This window comes from Netta rufina (assembly GCF_964035555.1).
Source record: "Netta rufina genome assembly, chromosome: 1".
In the NCBI taxonomy this organism is placed as follows: Eukaryota; Metazoa; Chordata; class Aves; order Anseriformes; family Anatidae; genus Netta; species Netta rufina.
Genome location: NC_140123.1, coordinates 55,183,483 through 55,206,644, shown reverse-complemented (window position 1 = coordinate 55,206,644; position 23,162 = coordinate 55,183,483). Strand labels below are relative to the sequence as shown.

The 23,162-nt window shown below is 43.6% G+C and overlaps 1 protein-coding gene across 8 annotated transcripts in view; it reads right to left on the bottom strand.

The window, feature by feature from the left end:
• FARP1 (FERM, ARH/RhoGEF and pleckstrin domain protein 1) overlaps positions 1–23,162 on the bottom strand; it is a 195,022-nt gene that overhangs the window by 156,386 nt on the left and 15,474 nt on the right. For 7 of the 8 annotated variants that reach the window (XR_014618984.1, XM_084298524.1, XM_084298528.1 and 4 more), the window contains exons 1-2: positions 13,691–13,838; positions 336–531 (exon numbers count right to left, since the gene is read on the bottom strand). Coding sequence is in view for 7 of the 8 variants with exons in the window: in XM_084298524.1 (XP_084154650.1) it covers positions 336–531; positions 13,691–13,752 (258 nt within the window). In the remaining variant the exon portion in view is untranslated. Of the gene's footprint in view, positions 1–335; positions 532–13,690; positions 13,839–23,162 lie in introns of those variants that run through there. The other variant, XM_084298530.1, reaches the window with a different exon arrangement.

Sequence of the window (23,162 nt, the reverse complement as noted above, 5' to 3'; positions counted from 1 at the left end):
TGTGTAGTGTTATGTTTATTAGATCAAGGGCAAAAGAGCACCACAGAAATATGTAAAATGTTCATAAAGCAGAGGAAACTACTGATGTAATATGTGATGGGGAAAAAACACCAAAAACTTTCATCTCCTTTCATCTCTTTTGAAGCTGTTCAAGCAGAAACTAATTCTATTGCACCATCATATATTTACCTTTGATATAACAGCCCTCTTCCCTGCAACATGAATTCATTAGCCACAGAACCACAGAGCTGAGATACAAAGAGGACTGGTTTTAAACCATGCATTTTTAGAAATGCCTCCACAATCCTTAGCCACCCCGATGCCCGCATCCTTACCGGAACATCAAAAGTTTCTTGCGTGTCATCCAGCATCTGAATCTTGATGGAGACAAGTTTTCCTGGAGGTGTCATAGGTGGTTTCTGTCCATGCTCCAAGGTACTGATCCCAGCGTTCTCCTGAGCTCCCAACCGGGATCCTGCTGTTGGTCTCTGCTCTGTTTCACCCATGTTTAGGGAAACACGTTTCTTATATCTGAAAAGGGAATCAAAGCAAAGGAGATTGTTATCATTAGTAAGTAAGAGTTGTAAGTATATATACCATAGTGCTCATGTGCAACAAGTGGTAAACTACCACATGATCCTTAACACAAAGTAATACTATGATGAACATACATATATATTTTATATCATATGAAGGCAGGAAAACGAGGCAAACTTTACAATTTATAAAATGCAGAGGCTAATCATCTGCTAGGATAAGGAAGATGGACGGGTCGCTGTACTGCACAGTGAAAAAAGAATCATCCTCCATTCCTCTTGATAAACAAAACATGACCACTATGGAAACAGACCATGACACAGCCCAGATCTCAATGAGTTATTGCTAATTTGATGTCCTTACAGATTAGGCTGTTTAGCAGCCAAACCCAGGACTCCCAGAGATGGCTGGAAGATGAGAAAAGCACGTGGGGCAACTCACCACCTGCCAGCCATCATCCCCTCCTGGTCTTATCAGCACTTTCTCCTTTGCTCCTTCCAACCTTCCCTGGTCCTTTTGCAGCTGCCACTGTGCTGAAGGCTCTGTGAAGCAGGAAAGCTGGAGGGGCGTAAGATGACCCCAATTAAATGGCCTCGATATTTGGTTTCCTTTGGGGACCAGATCTGCTGTAGGATGTGGAGCCTGACACAGTCCCACTGGTGGGTCAAGGACTGTGAGAACAGGCTGTAGGAAGTCCGGAAAAAGCCAGAATAACATCACTGGTAGGGAAAAGCAAGGCTTCCCAGCACAGGCAAACCTGGCTTCTCATGGAGCCCTGTAAGGAGCACGGGAACCCCAAGGCATGCTCCTTCCCCACCATGCTAAGGGAAGGCTCCACCGGTACCAGCTCGCCAGCACAGCTCCCTGAATAGGGGTGTCTTCTTCGTATCCATGGAAAGAAACCTCAGAAACTGGCTTGCTAATTTTGTTTCCACGCAGCTTTTGCTCTGCCTTACACAGCGTTTCCTGCTAAATAAATATCCTATCCCCAAAAAAGAGAGCAGAGCTACAACAGTGATTCAGTGTGATTTTTCATTAACTGGCACAGCTTTGAACCTTCTTTTTTAATTCAAGGATCATTAGTTTTACTTGTCAAGTGTTACACATCATACCAGAATTTTATTCCACTTTTTCCCCCCCCCCCCCCCACATCTGCCATTCTAGCTGGATTTCTGATGAAACCTGCTGCTCCTGTCTATTTGTCTTTCTCGGTAACTGCATTTCCATTCCCCGTGACTTTTATATGCTGATCAATGACCATTAAAAAAACATGTAGCACACGGAAAGAATGGAAATGTAACTTTCCAGCTGAACAGAGCTGTAAGAACAGCACTGCCAGTCACGGCCTGGCTTTTACTCTGAGGTTAAAATTATTGAGAAGCCTATGGGAAAAACAGAGAGCACAATACAGCCTATGTACTAGGGAAATGTCTCACCAGTTCTACCGTATACCATAAAGACCAGTGCCATGTAATAAGATACTATTAGGAGGGAATAAAAACAATCCTGAAGAGATGCTCGTGAAACCCAGCCAAGTGTAAGTCAAATACGAATGAGAGGCAAGTGTACTTCATAAATTTTCATCAATTGGCACCGTGATCTAAAACGTAAATGGGATCGATGCAATTGATTTTATTCGTTACAATTAATTAAATTAAAACCTTTTATGAGACAAGAAGTGTCAACAAGAAAACTGCAGTTGGAGGCGGGAATTCCAGGAAGAAAAGGGAGAGAGCTACACAGCAACACTCCAGGCCTCCTTGCAGAGAAACCTGATTTTCCTGGCATTTAAGTACAGAAAAATTTTTAAACCCTGGAAATACAACTGGACACTGGTCCATAGCCTTGTTAACTCAAAAACTGTTTTAAGAGCTCTCCTAAAGCCACCATATGCCACAGATAGCACCAGTACCAAAGAAAGGACCTCCACAATTGCTTTATTGTTACAGCAGTTTTGGGCTAGGTATGGACGAAGAGGAAAGCTGTTCTACTTATCAAATCCAAAATGTAGGAATCAATCCAGTGCAATTCAAGAGATAGCATTAAATATTCAACATAAGGAATTATTACGGAGCTCAAACCTTCCTGCAAATGTTCTTCTGACTAGATGATCCCGTGGCCACCACACACGTTCAGACAGGCCAATAAATTTGGTGAAATAAGGAAAAAGGACCCGAAGTTAGGAGCCAAAAGAAACATGGAGGAGAAGTACAAGCCAAACCACTCCACATACACAGCTGAGAGGTTTTTATTATTATTATTAACAGCTAGTAATATAGAAAGTCATGTAATATATATTGAACCGTTCAGTTACATACGCACATTTCACATTGGAAGCAAAGAGCTAAGAAGTATTGGCCACAATAATCACTTGTATCTGTCTGCTACTTGCAAATTAAAAGCAGACCTTTCCTTTTTCTTCTTTTCTCTCTCTCTCTAAACACCAGCATGCCACATTGGACATTATTTTTTGTACGTACGATGCTAGTCTCACTCACTATGGTGCTGTTGTAACATGGGCACAACGTATTTATTACGCCTTTACATAAAAGCAGCCTTAATAATTACAATTACCCACTCCAAAATAATGCAGCACGTCTGTCAAACTGCGTACTTTTCCACAAATCACTTCGATCGAGATGACCAAGAAGGTCACAGAATGTAACAGAACAGTAGTAAGCAAACATTAAGCAAACCTGAGGGGGGATTAGGATACCTAATGTCTGTCACAGTGAGGAGAAGGCTTAAGTTTAGACAGAGGGTGGAGAATTTTAAATACACTCTCACACTCCTCGGATCCTTTACTGAGCCAATGTACCTTGCTAATCCAAAGGAAAATAATTCAGTGTTTTGTGCTTTGCTGGGCTGGCAAATTAAATCCACTCTCGGTGCGCTGGCAAACCTAAGGCCAGGGTGAGCTAAGCCCAGCCAGTGTTTCTTGCAGGTGCTGGCAGGCCATCTCACATAACTCTACCTAAAACACCCGGAGGGCACCAACTACAAAAAGGTACAGATGCCATCAGATAAATTAGCAAGCGTGTTTTAGTCCAAACCACAGATTAACAATCCAGTTACGCAGATACTGCGTGGTCAGACGAAAATTTTAAGTTCTGTGCACACTCACGCAGTAGCTGGACGAAGGCCAAGATGGGGCTCAGCTTAATGTCATTGCGGGGCTCGGTGTTCAAAACTCTGCCTGAACAGGTGCATTTTATAGCATTTGAAAGGCTCAGGCCAAATAATGTTTCCACGTATTTTTCTTTGGCAGGAAGAAAAACCAATTAAACTGAGTTAGCAGCAGCCTAAAGGGACCTAGGAGTAGAAGCAACACCCTTCTTGTCTTGGTGGGGAGAACAAAAGGTTGCAACAAATTATGAAATACTGAAGAAATAAACGAAGAAATAAGCCAGCGTTTGAAACACAAGCAGAACTCCCATTGGAATATATGCTAATCTAATCCGTTAATTACTCTGCATTTCTGTGAGACGAGGAGGTTGGGCACTTGATGCACAAAGCTCCCGAAGCCTGAAGGCTCCTGTTGGTGGGGGAGCGTGTCACCAGGCGGGGAGGCCTTTCCCACTTCTGTTTTGTTTAAGCACACTTCTAAATCACACAAATGAAGGAAGCACACTATATATTATTCCCCTTTTAAATGTGGGGAAAGCAGGCCCTGTGGGAGGGCATGACTGGCCTTAAAGGCTACTGAGCAGGGCAGCGGCAAGGCCGGAGCTGCGGCCCGGGCCTCTCAGAAGCCGGCCCACTGTCCCCTATATCAGGCGGTAATGAGACGTCTGAAAGAAATTAATGTAGTCAATATAACACCAGATGAGACGACTCAAGCCGTCTCAAAGACTTATAAACTGTTAGTAAGAACTAAGAAGGCACCAGAGGCCTAGAAAAGAAGAAATTCGAAACAGACCCTCCAAGGCATAAGGAATGTGGAGCAGCAGAGAAAAAAAAAAAGGGCGATGCAGGCAGCATACCAGCAAGGGCTCGTAGGGCTCAGCTTGCTGTACAATTTTTGGAAAGCTTCAGCTGCAGAGAGGATGATATGGAAACACTCCTGTAAAGTATTCTTCCTCGGTTCCAAGCACCTTCATCTTGCAGAAAAACACAGAATTTGACCCCCAAAAAATCGTAATAATTAAGTTATGAGGAAAGACAGGATGATATGCACAGGTTGAATGTGGTGGGCTCAGTGAGAGAAGCTGGGGATAATCTGTGAGACTGATGATGCCACTGCTCTCAAAGGTCTGTCCAGCCCTGCACCAGACATGAAGGCCTCCACAGCAGAGGTAGCAGGACGTGTCTGCACCTCAGCTGCTCCACTGCAGAGGCCAATCTATCAACCAAAACAATTTTTCATACAATGCACTGGTTCTTCATATTCCTTTTCCCTCCCCTTGGAGAACAAAGTAGGCATAAATGTATGAGAAAACACGTGTAATGGATCTGTACTGTCTTCAGTAAGGGAAAATTCTACGCCCTCAGGAAAAGATTGCCAAAAAAAAAGCTACATTAATGTACCAGAATGACCATAAACATCAAATGGGAAAGCAAGTTTCTTGGATACGTGTTTTCAAAGGGATAATAATAAAATAACAAGCAAAGTGGAGCAGGAAGACAGAAATTGAATTTAGCCTGAAATGATGAGGAAGGGATGTGGGGCAAATACGTCTCAGGTTTTTGTATTTTGTGAAATGTTATCCCAATTAATCTTCATAATTCCACGGCAGACATACTAAGCAAATATAGTGTTAAAAAAATAAGCTATTAATCTAGGAAACATTATTCCCTCTTCAAAAACTACAATTTTGAACATTACGATGAATCAGTGCAAAATAAATACACCATCCTTGATTCTTACTCATGAAGAAATGAAAAGCAGCTGAGAGGGGTACATCAGGTGTACCACTGATGTAAGGTGACCCCCGAGTCAAAAACTGTGGCTTGAAAACTGGCTGAACAGCTGGGCCCAGAGGGCAGTGGTCAGCAGCACAAAGTCTAGTTGGAGGCTAGTAACGAGCTGTGGATCCCAAGGGTCAAAACCAGGTCCTATCCTGTTGAATATCTTCACTAATGGAGAGTCACCAGTCCTCACGTGGGACATCTGTGTTGGAATGCCTGGACACGACAGATTTATCCTTTTTAAAATACAGAACACGTTTGGAAGGAAGGAGAAGTCTGCAACAGAGAAGAGAGGATTTTTTCAAAAGCTTTAAAGTCACCATCATATTATGAGTCTTTGGCAGTTTCTCATGGGAGAATATCAAAAGATTTCCTGGAAAATCTTATCTTTAAAGTCCAATTTTCTTAAGGAACTACTGAAAACTACAAACAGCTGCCTCATTAACAAAATGTTCATGCTTCACATTATTCTGCACAGAACATCATACACACCTGAAATTACACAAAGACCCTGACAAAGAAATATGTACATTAGAAATCTGACTTATATCCAGAAATCTTTCATTAGGCTAATGGACCGGCATTTTTATGGAAGCAAAGAAACGTGATACCAAAAGCTTGTACTAGAAAAGCAGCTCAAGCTTGAAGGGCAGTAGCACAAGCACAGGTGCAGGGTAAGTTTGGTTGCTCAGCTTCTAAAGGAAAGGTTGTAAACAGAAGGTGGTTTCTGGATTCCTGTTCTGATTGCTGTCTGTTCCTGCTCACATCCACAATGCTCACATAGCAAAAAAAAAATAAATTAAAAAGCTGGTTCTCCTGTTCCATTGGACTATTTTCTGGGATTTAAAAAGAAAAAGAAAAAAAAAGAAAAACACATTCTAAATTGTTTCATGAAGTCAGAAGCAGGGAGGTTCTAGGTGAGGTATGGTACGGAAGATCAGCATTACAGGCTCATGTTTAGTCCCGTCTACATGCAGCAAAGAACAGGATGACAGACTTACAAAAATTTACAGCAATAAGAAAAGCCCTCAAATAAGGCAGAGTACCTGGAGTATCTGTAAGAGAATAAAATTCATCACCTGTCATGAAAATAAAGGCAGCCCACGAAGTTACCCATCTAGGGCAGACTCTGAAATCCCTACATCTCACTGTTTTGCTTGATAATACCAAATTAGCTAGAATATGAAACCACAGTCAAATTCCCAGACCACAATACAATGGCATAGAGCTGCTGGCAGGCCATGAGCTACTGCGTTACTAGTCCCAGAATTTGGCATTGCTTTTGTATCCTAGCTAGCTTGGTGTTACCAATAAGTGGACTGGACAGCACTACAAATTAGAGCACTTAGTCTGTCCATCTACGCGACTACACCATAGAAACTGGGTCGAGGAACACGGGAACTTTACAACAGGGACAAACGGCTTTACAAAAGCTCAAACTACTCAGCACACCAGTAATGTAGCCTGAAAACCAGAATAATGAATGTGTATGTATGTGCAGGACAACACGCAGCATTGAAAACACCTCTTGCAAGCCCGTCTGTACAGCACTCAGAGTACCCACGTTCATTACTACTCCTACCTCTAGAGCCATTCAGCTTCCAGCTCGAGCTCATTTATCTTCATTACATTCAGGTCCTCAAGCTGTTTGCAATTCTGTGGCGCTAGCAGCTGTCCCAGATTCCAGATCTTCTGCCAGATGTCAGCAAAGAGCAGCCCCATCCTGCACAAATCTGATGCACGCTATCTTTTTCCTCAACCACACACCTGTCAGTGGATCTATCAACAAGTGCAGTAATACATTTCTGTACGCTTTTGCAATTGTTGCTGAAAAATCTCATCCCTTAAGCATAAATACAGATTGCTCTGTGATTCAAGCCAGTCTAGTCTGCAAATAGTATTTAAAGGGAAGAAAAAAAAAAAAAAAAAAGGAGCTAGAATAATTTTTGATGACTGTCAACAACATTAACAAGGCAGTAAATAAACTGACTCCCTGTGCTCCACTTTCCAGACAACCTTGCATTAGAAAGTTCTTGCAGGCAAGAAGGTTTTTGGTTTTGTGTTTTTTTTTTCTTTTCCCCTGCATCTCACACAAGCAAAGCCATATACACATATGCATATACCTTAAGTGAAGCTCATCCTCCTAAAGGAACTCAGAAAACTCTTCATCCAAGTTCCTCTTGGGACTAGCTGAGACCATTCCCTAAGCACTAGGGACTTGCCTCCACTATTTATTCTTCACCACGTGCCCTTGTACCATTGATCGGTGCTGGAGTCAGGAATGCCAATATCCCATTCAAACCAAGACAGCCAATTCTGAAGCTTTTCTTCAGCTTTTACATCACCAACTCTGAGGCACTGTACAAACAGGTAATTCTGGCTATTCCTGGAAGGCAAATTAGCATCTCATCTGCTAAGCAATGGGAATGATCAGCTCCCACTGATGGTTAGTGACTCTCCCCCACCAGCTGTGCTTTCCCTTTGAAACCAGTGACTGAGCCTAAGCAAAACGGGGAGCTCCAGTCAGGCTCCTGGAGCCAGGAATCCCTTAACAGCCCAGCGGCAGGTATTGCTACACAAACGCTTGGTTTACTATTAGACAGGGTAAAATTTGAATGAAATATTGCCCTCTTGCTTTGCATTTGTTGTATGATTGCTTGTAAGTGGTTTATGGCTGACTTGTATGTGAGGTTCAACGCTGTATTTTTCTCTGAAAATACTTTCCTGACACTTTACTGTCCCAAACAGGCCACATCTTTGCTGCTTTACCCTCCGGGGGGATGATATTTCTTCTTTACTACGAAATTCACAATCTGCTTTCGGAGATGTTTCAGACAATACTTTGAATACTGTCCAAACCCTTCCTGCCGACATTTCGATTGCCTGCATAAGAAATGATGCTTCAGAGGAATTTGCAAGCTACTGATAACATCTACGTATGTTTGATTTCATGGACACCCCTTCTATTTTGCATAACTATTTGTGCTCATTCTACTACTAAAACCTATGAAAAAGTAAAACTTCAATATGCTTAACAAGTGACAAAATGCAATTTTAAAAAATTCGTTAAAAATAGGAGTAAAGACTGCAAGAAATACATGTAGAAGTCACCCAGCTAGTTCTTTCCTGATAACATAATGTGCTGTAGAAGTGACGAAGTACACGCTACCATTTCACGAAGACCTAAACCATTTTAAAGTTGAGGTACAGAAGCACTGCCGCGTGGGTAAAAAGCTATGGTAAAAAGCTTGTTGTGGACTAGGGAAAGGCTGTGGAAGCTTTACTGCCACGTGGCACATGCTAGGAACATACAAAAGAGAGCTTAAGAAAACCTCTCCTTATTTCGTGTTCCCAGCTAGAGGAGTTTCTGGATCAACAGGGGGTCACCATCAGAGCCCACAGTTTGTCAGCTGCAAATACAAGCGAAGTGGGTAAGAACTTAAAGCAGCCTGGTGGTTCAACAGCAATACTAATCCCTCCTGAAACCATTAAAAGCATTTTCCCAAACCCCTTCATGCCATCACTCTGCATAAATAAAGCTGTTGCACCAGCTGGAGTGCTCTGGGCTCACTCACCCATACAACACCTCATGCGAAAGCCAAGCCGAATGTGCTTATAGTAGAAGAAAGTAATCTGATTTCCTTCCAGATTTAACAGAATCCTGAAAGGGATCCAGCGACTCATACCCGGCCTTGAGTATAACGCAAACGTTTTCCCATGAAATAAAAACATGTCAAAAGAATAAGTAACACGCTACGGTAACACTACTGTGCAGCGGTTGGGGGAAAATCTCACGCACTGCTGTTTTTGAGAAATAAGCAGCTTGGGGGGCGTATTATTTCTCTGAACCAAACACAGATAGGCAGCAGAGGTGTTCTCAGTGGCTCCTCCAGACAGCTGTCAGGAGACGAAGCCCAACCTGGGCGTTCAGCAGCCCCTCGGAGGAACATCTCCTCCTTGCCTTACCACGCAGACACCGAGCTGAAGATGCCGTGGTCAGCATGCAGACACCTCGTTCCTTCTCCTACTGAGAAACAGACTGGTTACGATTTGTTGCGTTGATGGTATACAGCACAAGGACAGAGCAGAAGCTCGGGAGCTCACCACCATGCACAGCGCACTCCACAAAACCACCCCATGGCCCAGCAGCTCCAAACCGCAGAGGACAACGACGTTCAGCATCATGCACCCGGGGAAGACGCCTATCCAAACATGTAACGTTGAAGCCACAATGCTCTTGACTAGCTTCCTTTTTGCCCAGAGCTTGTGATCAGACTCCCACAAAATTATTATGCATACGCAGTCTATGGTCTTCCATCAGGAAAAACATAACTTTAGGTCTCAGTCGTGTGCTCAGTATACAAGCCGCTATAAAAACAGAAAAAAAAAATCCTGCAGGCTTTAAATATTTAAACATTTGTTCTTGAAAGAGCCTTTTTGTGTTTGTAGAACTGCTCAATATAATTGACTCTAGAATGATTTTATTTTTTTAATAATTCGTTCACCAGAAGCCTTCATTGTGCTTGACCAACAAAACACCGCGCATGGTAATGATGCAGCTCCCAGTAAGAAATGCTCGTGCCATCAGGAAAAATAAATTGCTTCATGTACTGCTGCTTGGAAAACAACTTAATAGACTCATTGGCATCCTGGTGGACATATAATGAACGGGCCAGGAGGCATGATTGTATAGCATCTAAATTGAAATATCCTATAGCGTTCAAAAGTGATGTCTTTATTTTTCCTTCAGAAATAATTGTCAAACTTATAGCCAAACTTTCAAACTTGCTCAGGTTTCTGTCTCATTTCTCTCTGTTTCTAACAGTATAACCACTAAAAGAGCCAAGGAGAAACTCCACCTGTGCTGAGTGGTGCAGTCTAGACGCTGTCTGTCCCTTTGTGTCTGTCGACAGCTCTCCTGATCTCTCAAGATGCAATCCCTCTCTGTCTTTAGATTACTGATAACACTGCATTTACTCCATGAACAGCTATCAGAGATACTATGAGGCAGAGATACCTGTGGCAGCAGTACATCTGTAAGTCCTCATTTATATTCAGCTAAAATATGAGTATTGTAGAAGCTTCATGGAGACAGACTAGGGTGTTTTTCATAGAAGACAGACCAAAAATGCCATTAGGTGATGTTATGTCTGTAAAATAAACTCAACTTCCCACCATAACTTACTTCGCAATGGAAGCTGGCGTAAGTTACTCCAAAGAACAGCACTGTTATTGCAAATTTTAGGATCTGGAGGGGAAGGGTGCACTTGTTCAAGCACACCATCGTACCTTTATCAGCAAACCTGCTTCAGTGCTGATTACATCCCTGTGGCTTCTGTTACGTTTTAAAACTAATTACTTACTTGCTTGGAGGTGTGAAGAGGCGTTATCTGTAGAATCTGCACTTTTTACCACCGAAGGGGCTAGTGGAAAGCATTAATTCTCTTGTTCTGGTCTCCTTGCAGCGTTTGCAAGCAGAGAAAGCAGAAATACTGTCAGAGCTGCCCATTGGCCTGCACTATCCTCCTTAAAACATTGTCAGAAGTAGCAGCCAAAAACAATCTTTGAGATCTGAATGTAACGGAGAGGCTTAAGAGTCAGATTTTTTTTTTTTTTTAATTAAGATATTACGATGTAGAAGTTGCCAGAGAAAGACGAAGCAGAAAGACAGACATTGCCAATAACACAGATCTTCAAAGCGAATGCTGCCTGACAGATTTTGACGGATCCTCCCCCTGAGTAAAAGCCTTCCAGTACCACCAGAGTGAAGCTCCCAGCATTGCAGGTCACACTGGTGCACCACGCGAGCAGGAAGACTGGGTGTTGGGTTGCTCTTCCCTGTGAAAGGAATATGTTCCCATATTCCTTTCTTGGCTCTTGCTTCTCAAGTAACTTTAGATTATGCTGAACACGGCAAGAAAGCTTTTATGCCCACATCCGATAGTAGCACGGAGCATACCCAGGACAGACAAAAACCTCTGAAGTGTGAATAACTAGGATCTCCCAAGAGCCTTTCCTTGCTGGGCATGCTTGAACTTCTTCACACGCTTCCCCGGTGACAACCAGACCATGCCCATCTCCACCAGAGGGGAGAGGAGCCTGTCACATCTTTGGGTTTTTGTGGTTGCCCCAGCTGGTGCAGGTACAAGCTCCGTGGGGAAACCTGGTCACTCACGCCAGATCCAGGAACAATTAGGAATTGTTTGGTTTGAAACACGCCATCAGACCGTACGTCCCTATTCTTGCACGCCCTTCACTGCACAGATTTCCCCTCCCTGACCCCACCAAAGACCACTCTGCCTCATTCACAGTACAGGATAGCACCAACAATTAAGGGGAAAGCGATCAGTATTTATTCTTCCCTCCCTGCTCCATCATTAAGGCTTATTAACTACCCGCACTCTGCTGTTAAGGCAGGATTTAACAAGTGAGTTTCTGCACTCTCTGTATAGCAGGCCGAGTTTTACTCTCAGTAAGTACTTCACTTTAACTTCACGATACCCTTGTGAGAGGGGAAGGAATGACATTAGCCATACCTCATAGATGGGGAATTACAGACAGAAAAGCCAGGTCCTCCAGATACGGAGATACTGACCCAGAGGGAGTCTGAAGGCTAAATCTGTTTATTGATCTAGGTCAGACAGACTGAAATCCAAAGTAAATCCACCAATTCTGTATTCCCAAACTGAGACTCTGAGGCCAAAATCATTCTCCAAGTATTTTCACATTCTGCAGCTTTCCTTAGATATTATTACAGATCCTTTTACCACAGGCTGCATTCAGGAGCATGAGGCTTTCTGAAAATTAGCTCCCAAATCTCAGGTTTTATCGAGAGTTTAATCATTTTCTGGGTGTTTAATTTACTTCCTAGCAACACAGGGACCTCTGTCAATAATTGAATCCAGTTCTGTAAAAGCTTTAGCCACCCTCCTATTCCAAACTGCAAAACGTGAAGTATTAAGACTTTGAAGACTTTTCTCACAGACGATGTAATACACACCACAGGGCATTGCTGTAGAGGAACTATCATAACCAAAAAACAAGACGGAGATTGTGGGAGGGAGAAAAACGCAACTAAAGAATTAAAGATTGTATCGGAAATCACAAAAAGGGAGAGTTACAGCTTTTAACTACGGCCTTTTGCTTTGCAACATTAATCGTGATCTTTAAACAGTATCTGATCTATAAGGAAGAGGCTGGAAGGGCTGGAGGGCACAGAAGTGGATGTAAAATACTGGTGTTTCAAACAAAAGTGTTGAATAGATGGGAGTGGAAAGAGGTGATCACTTACTGTGCCCTGACGCATTATGCAGGTTGCTTTATTTAACACCAACTCATGCATACAGTATTTCCAGGTGTTTAAATCACTACAGCAGAAGAAGGGAGGTCCACTGAAAAAAAAAATGTGAAAATGACAAACAGGTGTGGCAACTTTTCCTCTCTAGCATCAGACAGGATGAGAATGTCAAAGGGTCACTAACATGGCCTGGCCCTGTAACTTGGGCTGGGAAGCTTTGTATTTGATGGAAATCTCCACGTGCATCCTTTGAAATGATGGCAAACTCCTCTCTGCTCCAAGGAGAGAGGTGCAATTAATTCTTCAGGATAAGGCCCCTGCCTCTGTGGGGCTGTTTTCCTCCTGCCCTCCAGCTGCCCAAGTCAGGCCCATAAATACTGCAGAATACCACAGAAAGGTGCAGGAAAGCACAGACACGCCTTGAAGCTACTGACCACAATGCAGCAGGCAGGGAACAGAAAGACCTCACAGCAAAATATCAAATATTCAGCTCCCAGGAGGTAGCTGACCCTCTACCCCTACATACAGGCACTCTCCTGGAAGAGTTTTAACATCCTCTGCATAGTAAGTTGTCTCTGACACCTTTATACTGCCCAGTACTGGAGAAGAACCACTATCCAGTCCTATCTCACCTGAATCACCTTCTTATATGCATAAATTTTGTCCATTGGAATATATGGGAAAAGGAGTCACAGCCCTGATCAGTTCAGAAACATGGGAAAATTCAAAAGCATTTGCAACCTAGACATAATAGGCCTAAAGGTGAAGGAAATAGCAATGCTCTGCAGCCATTCACTAACATACTCACACCCTGACATCACATCAGCCCTAAACAGAGGCGTTTAGTCCCCACAGAGCAAGGTTAGGGCACCCTGACCACAAAAGCAGCAGCAGGAAGAATAGAAAGGCCCAGCACCAGTGGCAACACAAGCAAATCAATAAACTTACCGCCGCTCCTCTTGGGCGAAGTCAAAGCCTTGCTCAGGAAAAAGCAAAAACCGACAGCTCATTTGCCTTACAACCTGCTAAGGGATCACGCAGGACGTCCCCACTCTGTAATTCAACCCACAACGCTTTCCCCTCTGCCTCAAAACCCGTCAGGGAAAGCTCTAAGTTGATAAGGCTGCTGTGGGGCTATTTACTTGCTATTTACACCGTAAGAAGGCATGCAGTGAACCTCAGGAATTGCATGCTGTAGACAGGCCCCGTAGCACGGTATGTCCCCTCCTGGCTCGTGGCCCACGAGTTCAAGAGGAAGCAATGCAGGAAATCCACGGCATCGGTGTGATTCCAGTCCATGCCCTTCCTGTCTGGGGAGAGAGATCTAAAAGCATCTGGGCCTCCTGCTAACAGAAACAGTCAACACCTCTGTGGAAGAGGGGAAAAAATATATAATAATCAGCTCCCCAACCCAAAGATAAAAATAGTCCCAGCCGGCACACCTCAGAAGAGACCACACTGCGTGCCAACCTGCGTTTTGCCTTCATTTTTCCGCCACCAACAAACAAGAGCCAGCCCAAAGGCTGGTGGAGGGGGTGGATTAGGGCTGGTTTTGCTGTAGTTATCACCCTGGTCCTTCAGCTGGTGGCAGGATCCCAGCTGCAGGACAGCCACCATGCACCACAGTGGCCACCGGGCTGGAGCCATGCAGGCCACAGCGCCGGCACCAAAGGCACACCCCTGCCTATTTGCACCTCTCCCTTGCCAACGCAGCACTAATCCAAGCTGATCCATTTCCAGGGCGTCCCCAGGACGGTCCCTGAACAGACTGGACCCTGGTGCCATCTTACAGCGAGCTATAAAGCTGGCCAGAGCCCCCACTGCCCAGCACCAGAGGCAGCCGCAGGCGGTGACGGCCTTGGCGCGTGATGGCGGCCATAGCAAGTACCACAGCGAGCTCCCCTCGCTCAAACATGGCGTCAGACACATTTGCTTGACCTGCGAGCCACTGAATCCGAAACAGAAATACACAAACAAAAAAGGAAATTCCAATTAGTGAGAGAGCTGGGGGAGGGAGAGGAGGGAAGAGAATATTCTTTCCTGTGTCTATTTTTAGGCTATGTGAGGCTGCCTGAAACCATGGCAATGAACCTGCTACAAATCCCCTCAGCAGCTCCATGTTTTGTTCCTTATAGACAAGGATAAATGAGCGCGTACTACAGTTAATAGTCTAAATCAGGAGCAAACAAACTAGGTGAGAACACATCCATCAGCTACGGAAAGTGCCGGTGGAGTGGGGTAGGAGTAGCTGATCAAAGAGACCACGTGCTCAGTCTAAAATCTAGGAAGAAATCATGTGCTGCCCTAATAAACACCACTGGAGGTGACCAGCATCCAGAGCACAACCTCCCCAGCATCACCACCCACTTCTGTGTGTATTTGGGCACCAGTGGTTGCGCCCTCAGCACCCAAATTTGTTCTGAGGAAGCTTTTATACCTGCTGTACAGCTGCAGGCAACAGAATTGCCATCAAAGAAAAGAAAGATGCCAGGATCCACAGCTTCTTCACCGAGGGGACACTCCCTCAGCGCCCCCAAGACTAAGAGTAAAAACTTGGGTTTGTATCCCAATTGGTTTAAAAGGGGAAAATGCCACCTCCACACCAACCCCACCCCATGAGTTAAGTAAGGGTTACCCTCTGCTATTCAATGTTGTGTGAAGAACAAGAGCAACCATCTGGTAAAACTGTGGCTCAAAGATGTTTGATCCACCCGTATGTAATTTTTCTAGTGCTCCACATTAAAAAGAAGAGAAAGGGGAGAAAAAAAACAACCTTTGTTTATGTATACTTCCTTGGCTTTGCAAAACACAACACAAAAGTGGGGAAAAAACAGTTCTTTTGCCATTTAAAGTGAGACTAAAACCCATCCACTGAAAATGCAGAATTTCAACATCAACAATTTCAGAGAAAATTGTTGATGTTGAGAATTTTAGAGAAACACTTCAAAGCTAATAACCTCCATTCACACCCTTCACCTCAGCTGCTGAAATAACCCATTCCATATTCTGACGCGGTTGAAGGTATCACATTCATCCTATTTTTAATCCTTTGCCACATACACCAAATTGGCTGCCAGTCTCTGCTGCTTTGGAGGGCTGAAACATCCTGTAGAGCTCAGCTCTGCTTTCACAACAGCTCTGCTTGGTATGTGGAGGAGGAAGACAGAAAACATACCTATCTCAAGACAGTTAATTAGATACCCACTCTGTAAAGAGTGGCATCCCAAGTGTATTTTGATTCTACATGCTGCGAAGTTTTTTTTACATTTGGAAATATCAGGAAGAAGGGGGGAGGAACATCTGTAAGTTTGTAAAACTGCTACTCAGCAACACTAAAGGCAAAAAAAAACAAACACACTTAATGGCAAGAACACTAAAAACAGTAGAAAACAAGATTTTATTCCCTGCACGGGCCGCAGAGGACTGGTAGCTCTTTTGCTCAGCCTGGTTGCAGCACGCACATCACCCAAGCAGTATCAGCTTCCCAGCATTGCTAAGCAACACCGCTCCACATTACCTCGATTGATTCAAGGGAGGGAAGTTGATTCAGAAGCCATTGAAAAAGGGAAAAGCTTGATAAAAACGGCTGCGCAAATCTCACACACACGAGCCAGGATCCTGCACGGGCAGAGCAAAAAGCAATTAGAGGAAAACAGGGAGGGGAGGAGGCACAAACTGAAGCAGAATAAAAAATATCTGCACACAAAGAAAGAAGGGGGAAAAAGAAACAGGTAAGAGAGGGAGAAACAGTAGTGCTGCATCACGTCAGATATCCTTGGACTAGAACAATGAATCACGTCTTCCTTTCCAGGGTGAAAACAAGAAAAGCAACAGAATTCCCTTAGAGACATGAGCATAAGCCTGATTCACATCCAAAATAGGTACGGCACATGATTGAGGATTTTCAGTACAAATACCGAAGTTCAATCGCAAGGGTGAGGATGAAACTGAATTTCAAACTGCTTCCAAACCAAAAAGCACATTAACTCTTCTGAACAATAAACAGATCTCTCCCCTCACTCTGATCCTAAATTCTATGGGTCTTACACATTTGAATAGTTGCATTAAAATCTTGTTTGTTATGAACATAATCCGAACAGAAAAGTATGAATTAATATACTAAATAAGACCATTATCTATACAGAATTGTGGAAAAGCTCATCTATGTAAGTTTATTCTAATTGAAATTGAGATTTGTGATGAGCGATAAGGACTGGAAGCATTTACATTCAACTTCACCTTCCATGAAAATAATTCAAGCAATAGAAGCTGATACTTATCTACCTATAAATATTGCCAAGGCTGCTGGACCCCCTTAAGCCAGCATACATCAGGACTGAGGCAGAAAGGTGCTTCCACATGGTTGCATATTCTTGCAGCTCCTTGTTTCAAGCTCCCGTTTCACATTTAGGAAGCACCTGAGGCAGCGAGAAGGGAGAAGGAAGGTCTGCCCAAGCTGGGCCAAGTGATGATGGAGGCAAATTGACCACCACTGTCATGAAACTGATGAAAATGCCAGGTACATGCAGGAGCAAGAAGGCTGTACAAGAGCATTACAATGTCTAAAATACAGCATCTTTAAATGGGGCTTTAGAACCAACAGCAGGCTACCAGAATTAGATGCTATTCACCCAGGAATTTGAAAGGAACTTGAACATATAAATGCTGAACTACTGACCGTGTTGCCTAGCCTGTCTCTAAGATGCCCTTAATGGGAGACAGCGAAAAAGGTGAGGATGTGCTGCCAAACTCAATAAAAGGACTCCAAGGAATTACAGGCTAATAGCTACGGATTTACACCAATACTAAGAAAACTGACAGAAACTGTGAGAACAAAACTAGCAGGTATGCAAACACGTATGATATATTGATGAAGTGCCATCATGGCTGCTGTAATAGAAGCCATACCTCACAAACTTCCCATGATGTATATGGATAAGTGTGGTATGTATGATATAGTGGGCTTGGATCTCTAACAAACATTTGACAATGCCTCTCACCACAGGCTTTCAAAGAAATTGAACTGTCATGGGATAAGATGGAAGGCCCTTCTGCAAATTAGCAACTGGTTAGATGAGAAGAAACAGAGCACAAATAAGTGGCCAGTTTGCACAATGGACTTGCTTTTGCATTTGTGCTGCTCATCTATTCATTATTTGCACGGAAAATACAGCAAGCAGCAAGATGATAGTTTGATGGTGATTACAGAATCAGGAGAATTAACTGTGAAGGGCTGCAGATAGATTCATCATGTATTTATACACGTACAACACAAAGTAATAGCCATGCAGTGAGTGGAAACCCTGGAGGCACCACTGATTAATTAAGGTGAGGAACGACTCACTCATAGACCACAAAGCTCAGTGCTGGCTGGGGAGCAAAGACAGCATCAGGAGCAAGCAGGTTAGGGACACCCAGCACTGCAGGGAACACCACTGAGAGATGGCAGTCATGAAACCATGAATGGTATTACAGAGAAAACAAATAGGAAACCATGTCTCAGGGTACGTGAATTAGGCAGTATGAAATGAAGTTTAGCAGGCAATTTGTTTTTAAACAAGAGGAGAAGGAGGTACTTTCCCCCCACTACAATTATTTGCAGAACTCATTGTCACAGCATGTTGTGAAGGCAGAAATTTAAAACAGATTAGTGCGTGATTGATGAATTTAGAAAGGAAAGTCTGTCAAGAGCTCTTAAACAAAGGTGCAGACATGACTTTCGTGCTCTAAGTCCTTGAACTGGAGCCTGCCAAAAGCTGGGAGGGATTGCTGTCTTACTAAGACTTTCCCCCCAAGCATTACTACTGGCTGCTGGTAGAGATAGGATGCGGGGCTAAACCATATCTCTGGCTGGAATCATCGGGGCAAAATCTTATGTTCCAGGTCCAGGAATCTTCAGCAGATTGTGCAGCCCTGGGAAGCCCATTTTTTTCATGCCCATTTCCCCAGGTTGTGAGGAATCATCTACAAGCAGCACCTGCTGAAACCACAAGACAAAGGTTTGCTTCCTTTGGGTTAGCTGTGGCTAACCCAAAACTTCACCGACATTGAACAAGAAAATTAACTAACTTCTGTTTCATGTCCTGGCACCAAAAGCCTCATTAGAGCCAAGTTACACAAGATCTCCCGTCTCCCGCTTCAGTTGGCCCAGTTCAATTATGGTGCTGTGCTGGCAAATCTGAAAGCTGTTTGAGAAGCTGCACAGCCTTTGAAAAGCAGTAGCAGGAGGGGATGAGGAAGATGAAGGAGGAAGAAGAAACAGTCCACTCTTCTCCTGCAGGGACTTAGAAGCTGATCAGCACGGGAAGGCACTACAGACAGCATTAAAGCTTGTTCTGCCTTCATGTCCCATACCACTCATGCAGCTCTCCTCCTGAGAATCTCCTAAAATGGATGGCTGGCAAACTATGAACCTGGAAGATGACAACAGAAGGGCCTCTTTATGAGATTTATGAAGCACTAACAGATTTGTGCTGCCACTCATACGGTGAGATATAAGCCCACTTGCACAGCTTTACCTCCACATTACAAATACAACTGTATTTTGTGCCTAGCAGCTAACCCGACAGATTTCTCATCTGTTGTTAAAAACACACTTAAAGTGCCCTAAAGAAAGCATGTGAACTTCGGGTCTCATTCAGAAATACTCAGTGTGCTTCCAGGGAGAAATAAATTCCTGTTGCTCAGGATCACCCATTTTTGGCTCAAGAACGTAGAAAATACTAGCTGAGGTGTGCTTTTTCTCTTGGGAGAAACTGCAAGACCTGAAACACAGGGAAAATCCTCCCCCTGAAACACGCTGGGGATCAATCACAAAGAAACCTTCAGGAACCTTCGGCTCCTGCTGCTTCCTACCACAGGCTTACATGGGAGCAGATGCCCACATTTTCCTCTTCCTGAGCTGAAGACAACAGTAGCCCTAACTCTTAACATGATTTGAAGTACATCTGAGCAGCCTGTTAAACACCAAACACTGAGGTGCCTCATGCTGTTGTGTGAAGAGGCCAACCCTCCCTTGTCAGAGGGCAGCTCGGTTGTCTCAGCTCAGGGATTACCCCACAAATATCAATCCAGGCACCCAGATGACTTCTCCAGTGACTCTCCTCGACTTCAAAACAGCATCTAGTTATAGAGATAACTAGTCAAGTTATATTGCCAAAGGGCAACTCTTTCAGAGCACCAACACATGTAACTGCCGCCCTGCCTCTCATGCTAACACCACGTTACCACAACGCTCTGCCTCATCGACACATTTCTGCAAAACTGTAGAAGCATCTAGGACTACATCTCTAGTCTAGCTCTCGGTACCTCCTCTCTCTCTCTCTACATGTCTCTGAGTTATCACTAATTCTGAAACTAAGGAAATCGAGGCCCTGGAGTGTGTCCAGAGCAGGGCCATGGAGCTGGTGAAGGGCCTGGAGCACAAGGCCTGTGAGGAGCGGCTGAGGGAGCTGGGGGTGTTTGGTCTGGGGAAGAGGAGGCTCAGGGGAGACCTCATTGCTCTCAGTAATTAATGATAGGACTAGAGGGAATGGCCTCAAGTTGCTCCAGGGGAGGTTCAGGTTGGCAATGAGGAGACATTTCTGCTCAGAAGGAGCAGTCAGGCACTGGGACGGGTTGCCCAGGGAGGTGGTGGAGTCACCGTCCCTGGGGGTGTTCAAGGAGAGGTTGGACGTGGTGCTTGGGGACATGGTTTAGTGGGTGACATTGGTGGTAGGGGATGGTTGAACCAGGTGATCTTGGAGGGCTTTCCCAACCCTAACGATTCTATAATAAAGTAAAAGCACTGCTGCTTTGTTTCTGAACAGGCAAAATGAGGCATGTCCCCACAAACATTTCACTGGTACTATGCTGGAACTTCACAGTGCTAGAAGAGATCAGAATACGTGACTCCAGATCATTCAACAGCAGGTAATTTATTATTCCAGGGCCACTTTTAGCCAACCAGTCCAACTGGACAGAGACTGGCCATTAAATGTCGTGACCTGAACTTTCCTATAAACACCCAGAATCACGCTGTTTCAGCTATGGGATCCCCCACCAGGCACTTCCAATCCTAAACAGATTTAGGAAAAACAGACTTCATTAGTACGGTCATCTATTTATTCCAACTAGAAGATATTTGAAAGCCCTTACAAAATGAAGAACAGGCCAGTTTTTCCCTCGGGCCACTTAGCAGGTCAGTAGTTACCTTGTTCCATGCTCCTGTGCTTTCAACACTAACTCTTCCCCTTTTGTACTAAACATATATTCAAAATCAGCCTTAACAACTTCCTCTGCATTACAGACCTTTTGAAGTTAATGTCAAGATATATTTGTCTGTCCCGTTTTTTTTTTCAGCCCCTGAAATTCCTCTCATGTTTCCAATTTCAGCAGCTTATGATCCTGGTATTATTCAAACAAACCCTAGGAAGGAATGGAAATAATGCTGCATCAAGCTCCACGGCTCTCTGCAAGACCTCCTCACCAGCAGGAATCTCCACCATGGTCGTTCCCTTTGCCCAGACATATTCCTAAGATGTTTGGTGTTACGTACCATTGCCTGGAGAGTTTTTCTGGGGGTACTGACCCTCCTGCCCCGTTTGTTTCTATATACAGCCTCTAGATTTTGCTCCTCTGAACTGTTGGAGGTTCAACACAGAGTATCTACCAGGTGTCTCTGCAATCACCAAGCCTTTTCCCTATGCAGGTTCAATTAGCAAGTCAAGACACCGTAGCTAAGAATGCTTTCCAGGCAAATTTGCTAAACCATCTTGGTATCAATAACAGACCATTTACTGTCATAAAAGACAGGATTTTTAAATATTCTTCTATCTGCCTTTCAGGAATCACTCAGTCAGACAATAAAGCCCACCACCAGCAGTGCTGCAACCGCTGAGCACAAGCCTCTGTGTTTGGTCTGACAAGACCTTTGTTAAGGAAAAAAAAAAACTTTCAGAGACTATTGTTTCACCTAAACAAAAGGGTATTTAACTGCACTCCCATTTAACCCAGATGGGAAGCTACTGTCATGCCAGCCTTGTTGGGGAGGGGCTGTGACTAGCTATAAATCAAAGATGAATATTTTGAGAATCACTGCCACCAGAGTAACAATCCCTTCCAGACCCAACTGCACAAAGAGGAAGTGCTGAAATTTTCATACTGGTAACAGAAGTCAAAAGACATGGTTATACTAAGCTGCCCAACTTCACGGATCAAAGAGTACACCAGCAATATTTTACAAAGTCTCACTATTGTAAAATCAAGGCTTGGATGGAACCACAAAGGGAGAAGTTGGAGGAAGAAGGGAGAAGAAGGGGATGAGAAAAACACTGAAAAAAACTACCAAAAAAAAAATCTACTCTTCACATTGTCAAGAGTGTTCCTTTATCCTCCAGCTTCACTAAGACCTGAAGGAAAAACAGTCTGGGACTACAAAGAAAAATGGAGACTGAGCTCTTGCCCACTCTGAAAAGGAAAGTTCAGAAAAAGTTCACAGCCCTTTTCAATTTCTTTAAGTGTATATGAGATTGATTAAGCTTACTTCCAGACTTGCACTGTTGAAGGAGCCTCTCTAAAATCACAGGGCAGAGTAGACCTCGACTCCAAGCATCATTTGGTCAGAGTCACAGAAATCTTCCTAGTCTGCACAAAGGAAAATTGAGCTCAGAAGTGTGAATGGATCTGCTGCTGCTTATATAAATGGCATTTTGCTATAACATGTTTTTAAATAAACTGTCTGCTCCCTTCCTCAAAAAGTTGAGGTTATCACAGCAAGGAGACAAGTAAAAAATAAACATGCCCACAACAGCCTACGGTTTCCAGGAATTGTGCTTGTAGCTTACTTTACTCTCCCCACAACATGTGAAATGTCAGGAAACTCAAGTTCACATGTGTAGGGGGACAGAAATCTCACCTGAACACACAGTCAGTCTTGCACAAAGTAGTCTGTAGGGGAAAATGAGGTGAAAGTCTCAAAACCACACAAAAATGAGCACATCTAAGGCACGTCCAAAGTCCATACCTCTGATGAGATATCAAATTTTTTTTTCCTAATAGTCTAAGACTGTTTTTGAAGAATTTTTAATTATCTTTATGGTTTACGGTCCAAATGAAAGAAGGATAACACAGATGGTTTAAGTCATTACTGAAAAGTAAATGTATTAGTAAGCACAAAAACTTCCACCATGACTGCTTCCTCTAAGCTCCTTTCTAACAACTGATACATCCCACAAAGATTCATCTGCAATTATGGTCTTTACATTTACTTTAGTACCTCTTTTTTTCCCTAACCAGCCAGCTACACAGTATTTATACACATTTCCAAGTGTTACATAGTCATGTTTACATTTATTGCTTTTATACACTCTTTGTGTTATAAATTAGCAGTTGATTCATTTCTTTATACCGAGATGCTAATTTTACTTGGCTTTCAGCACAC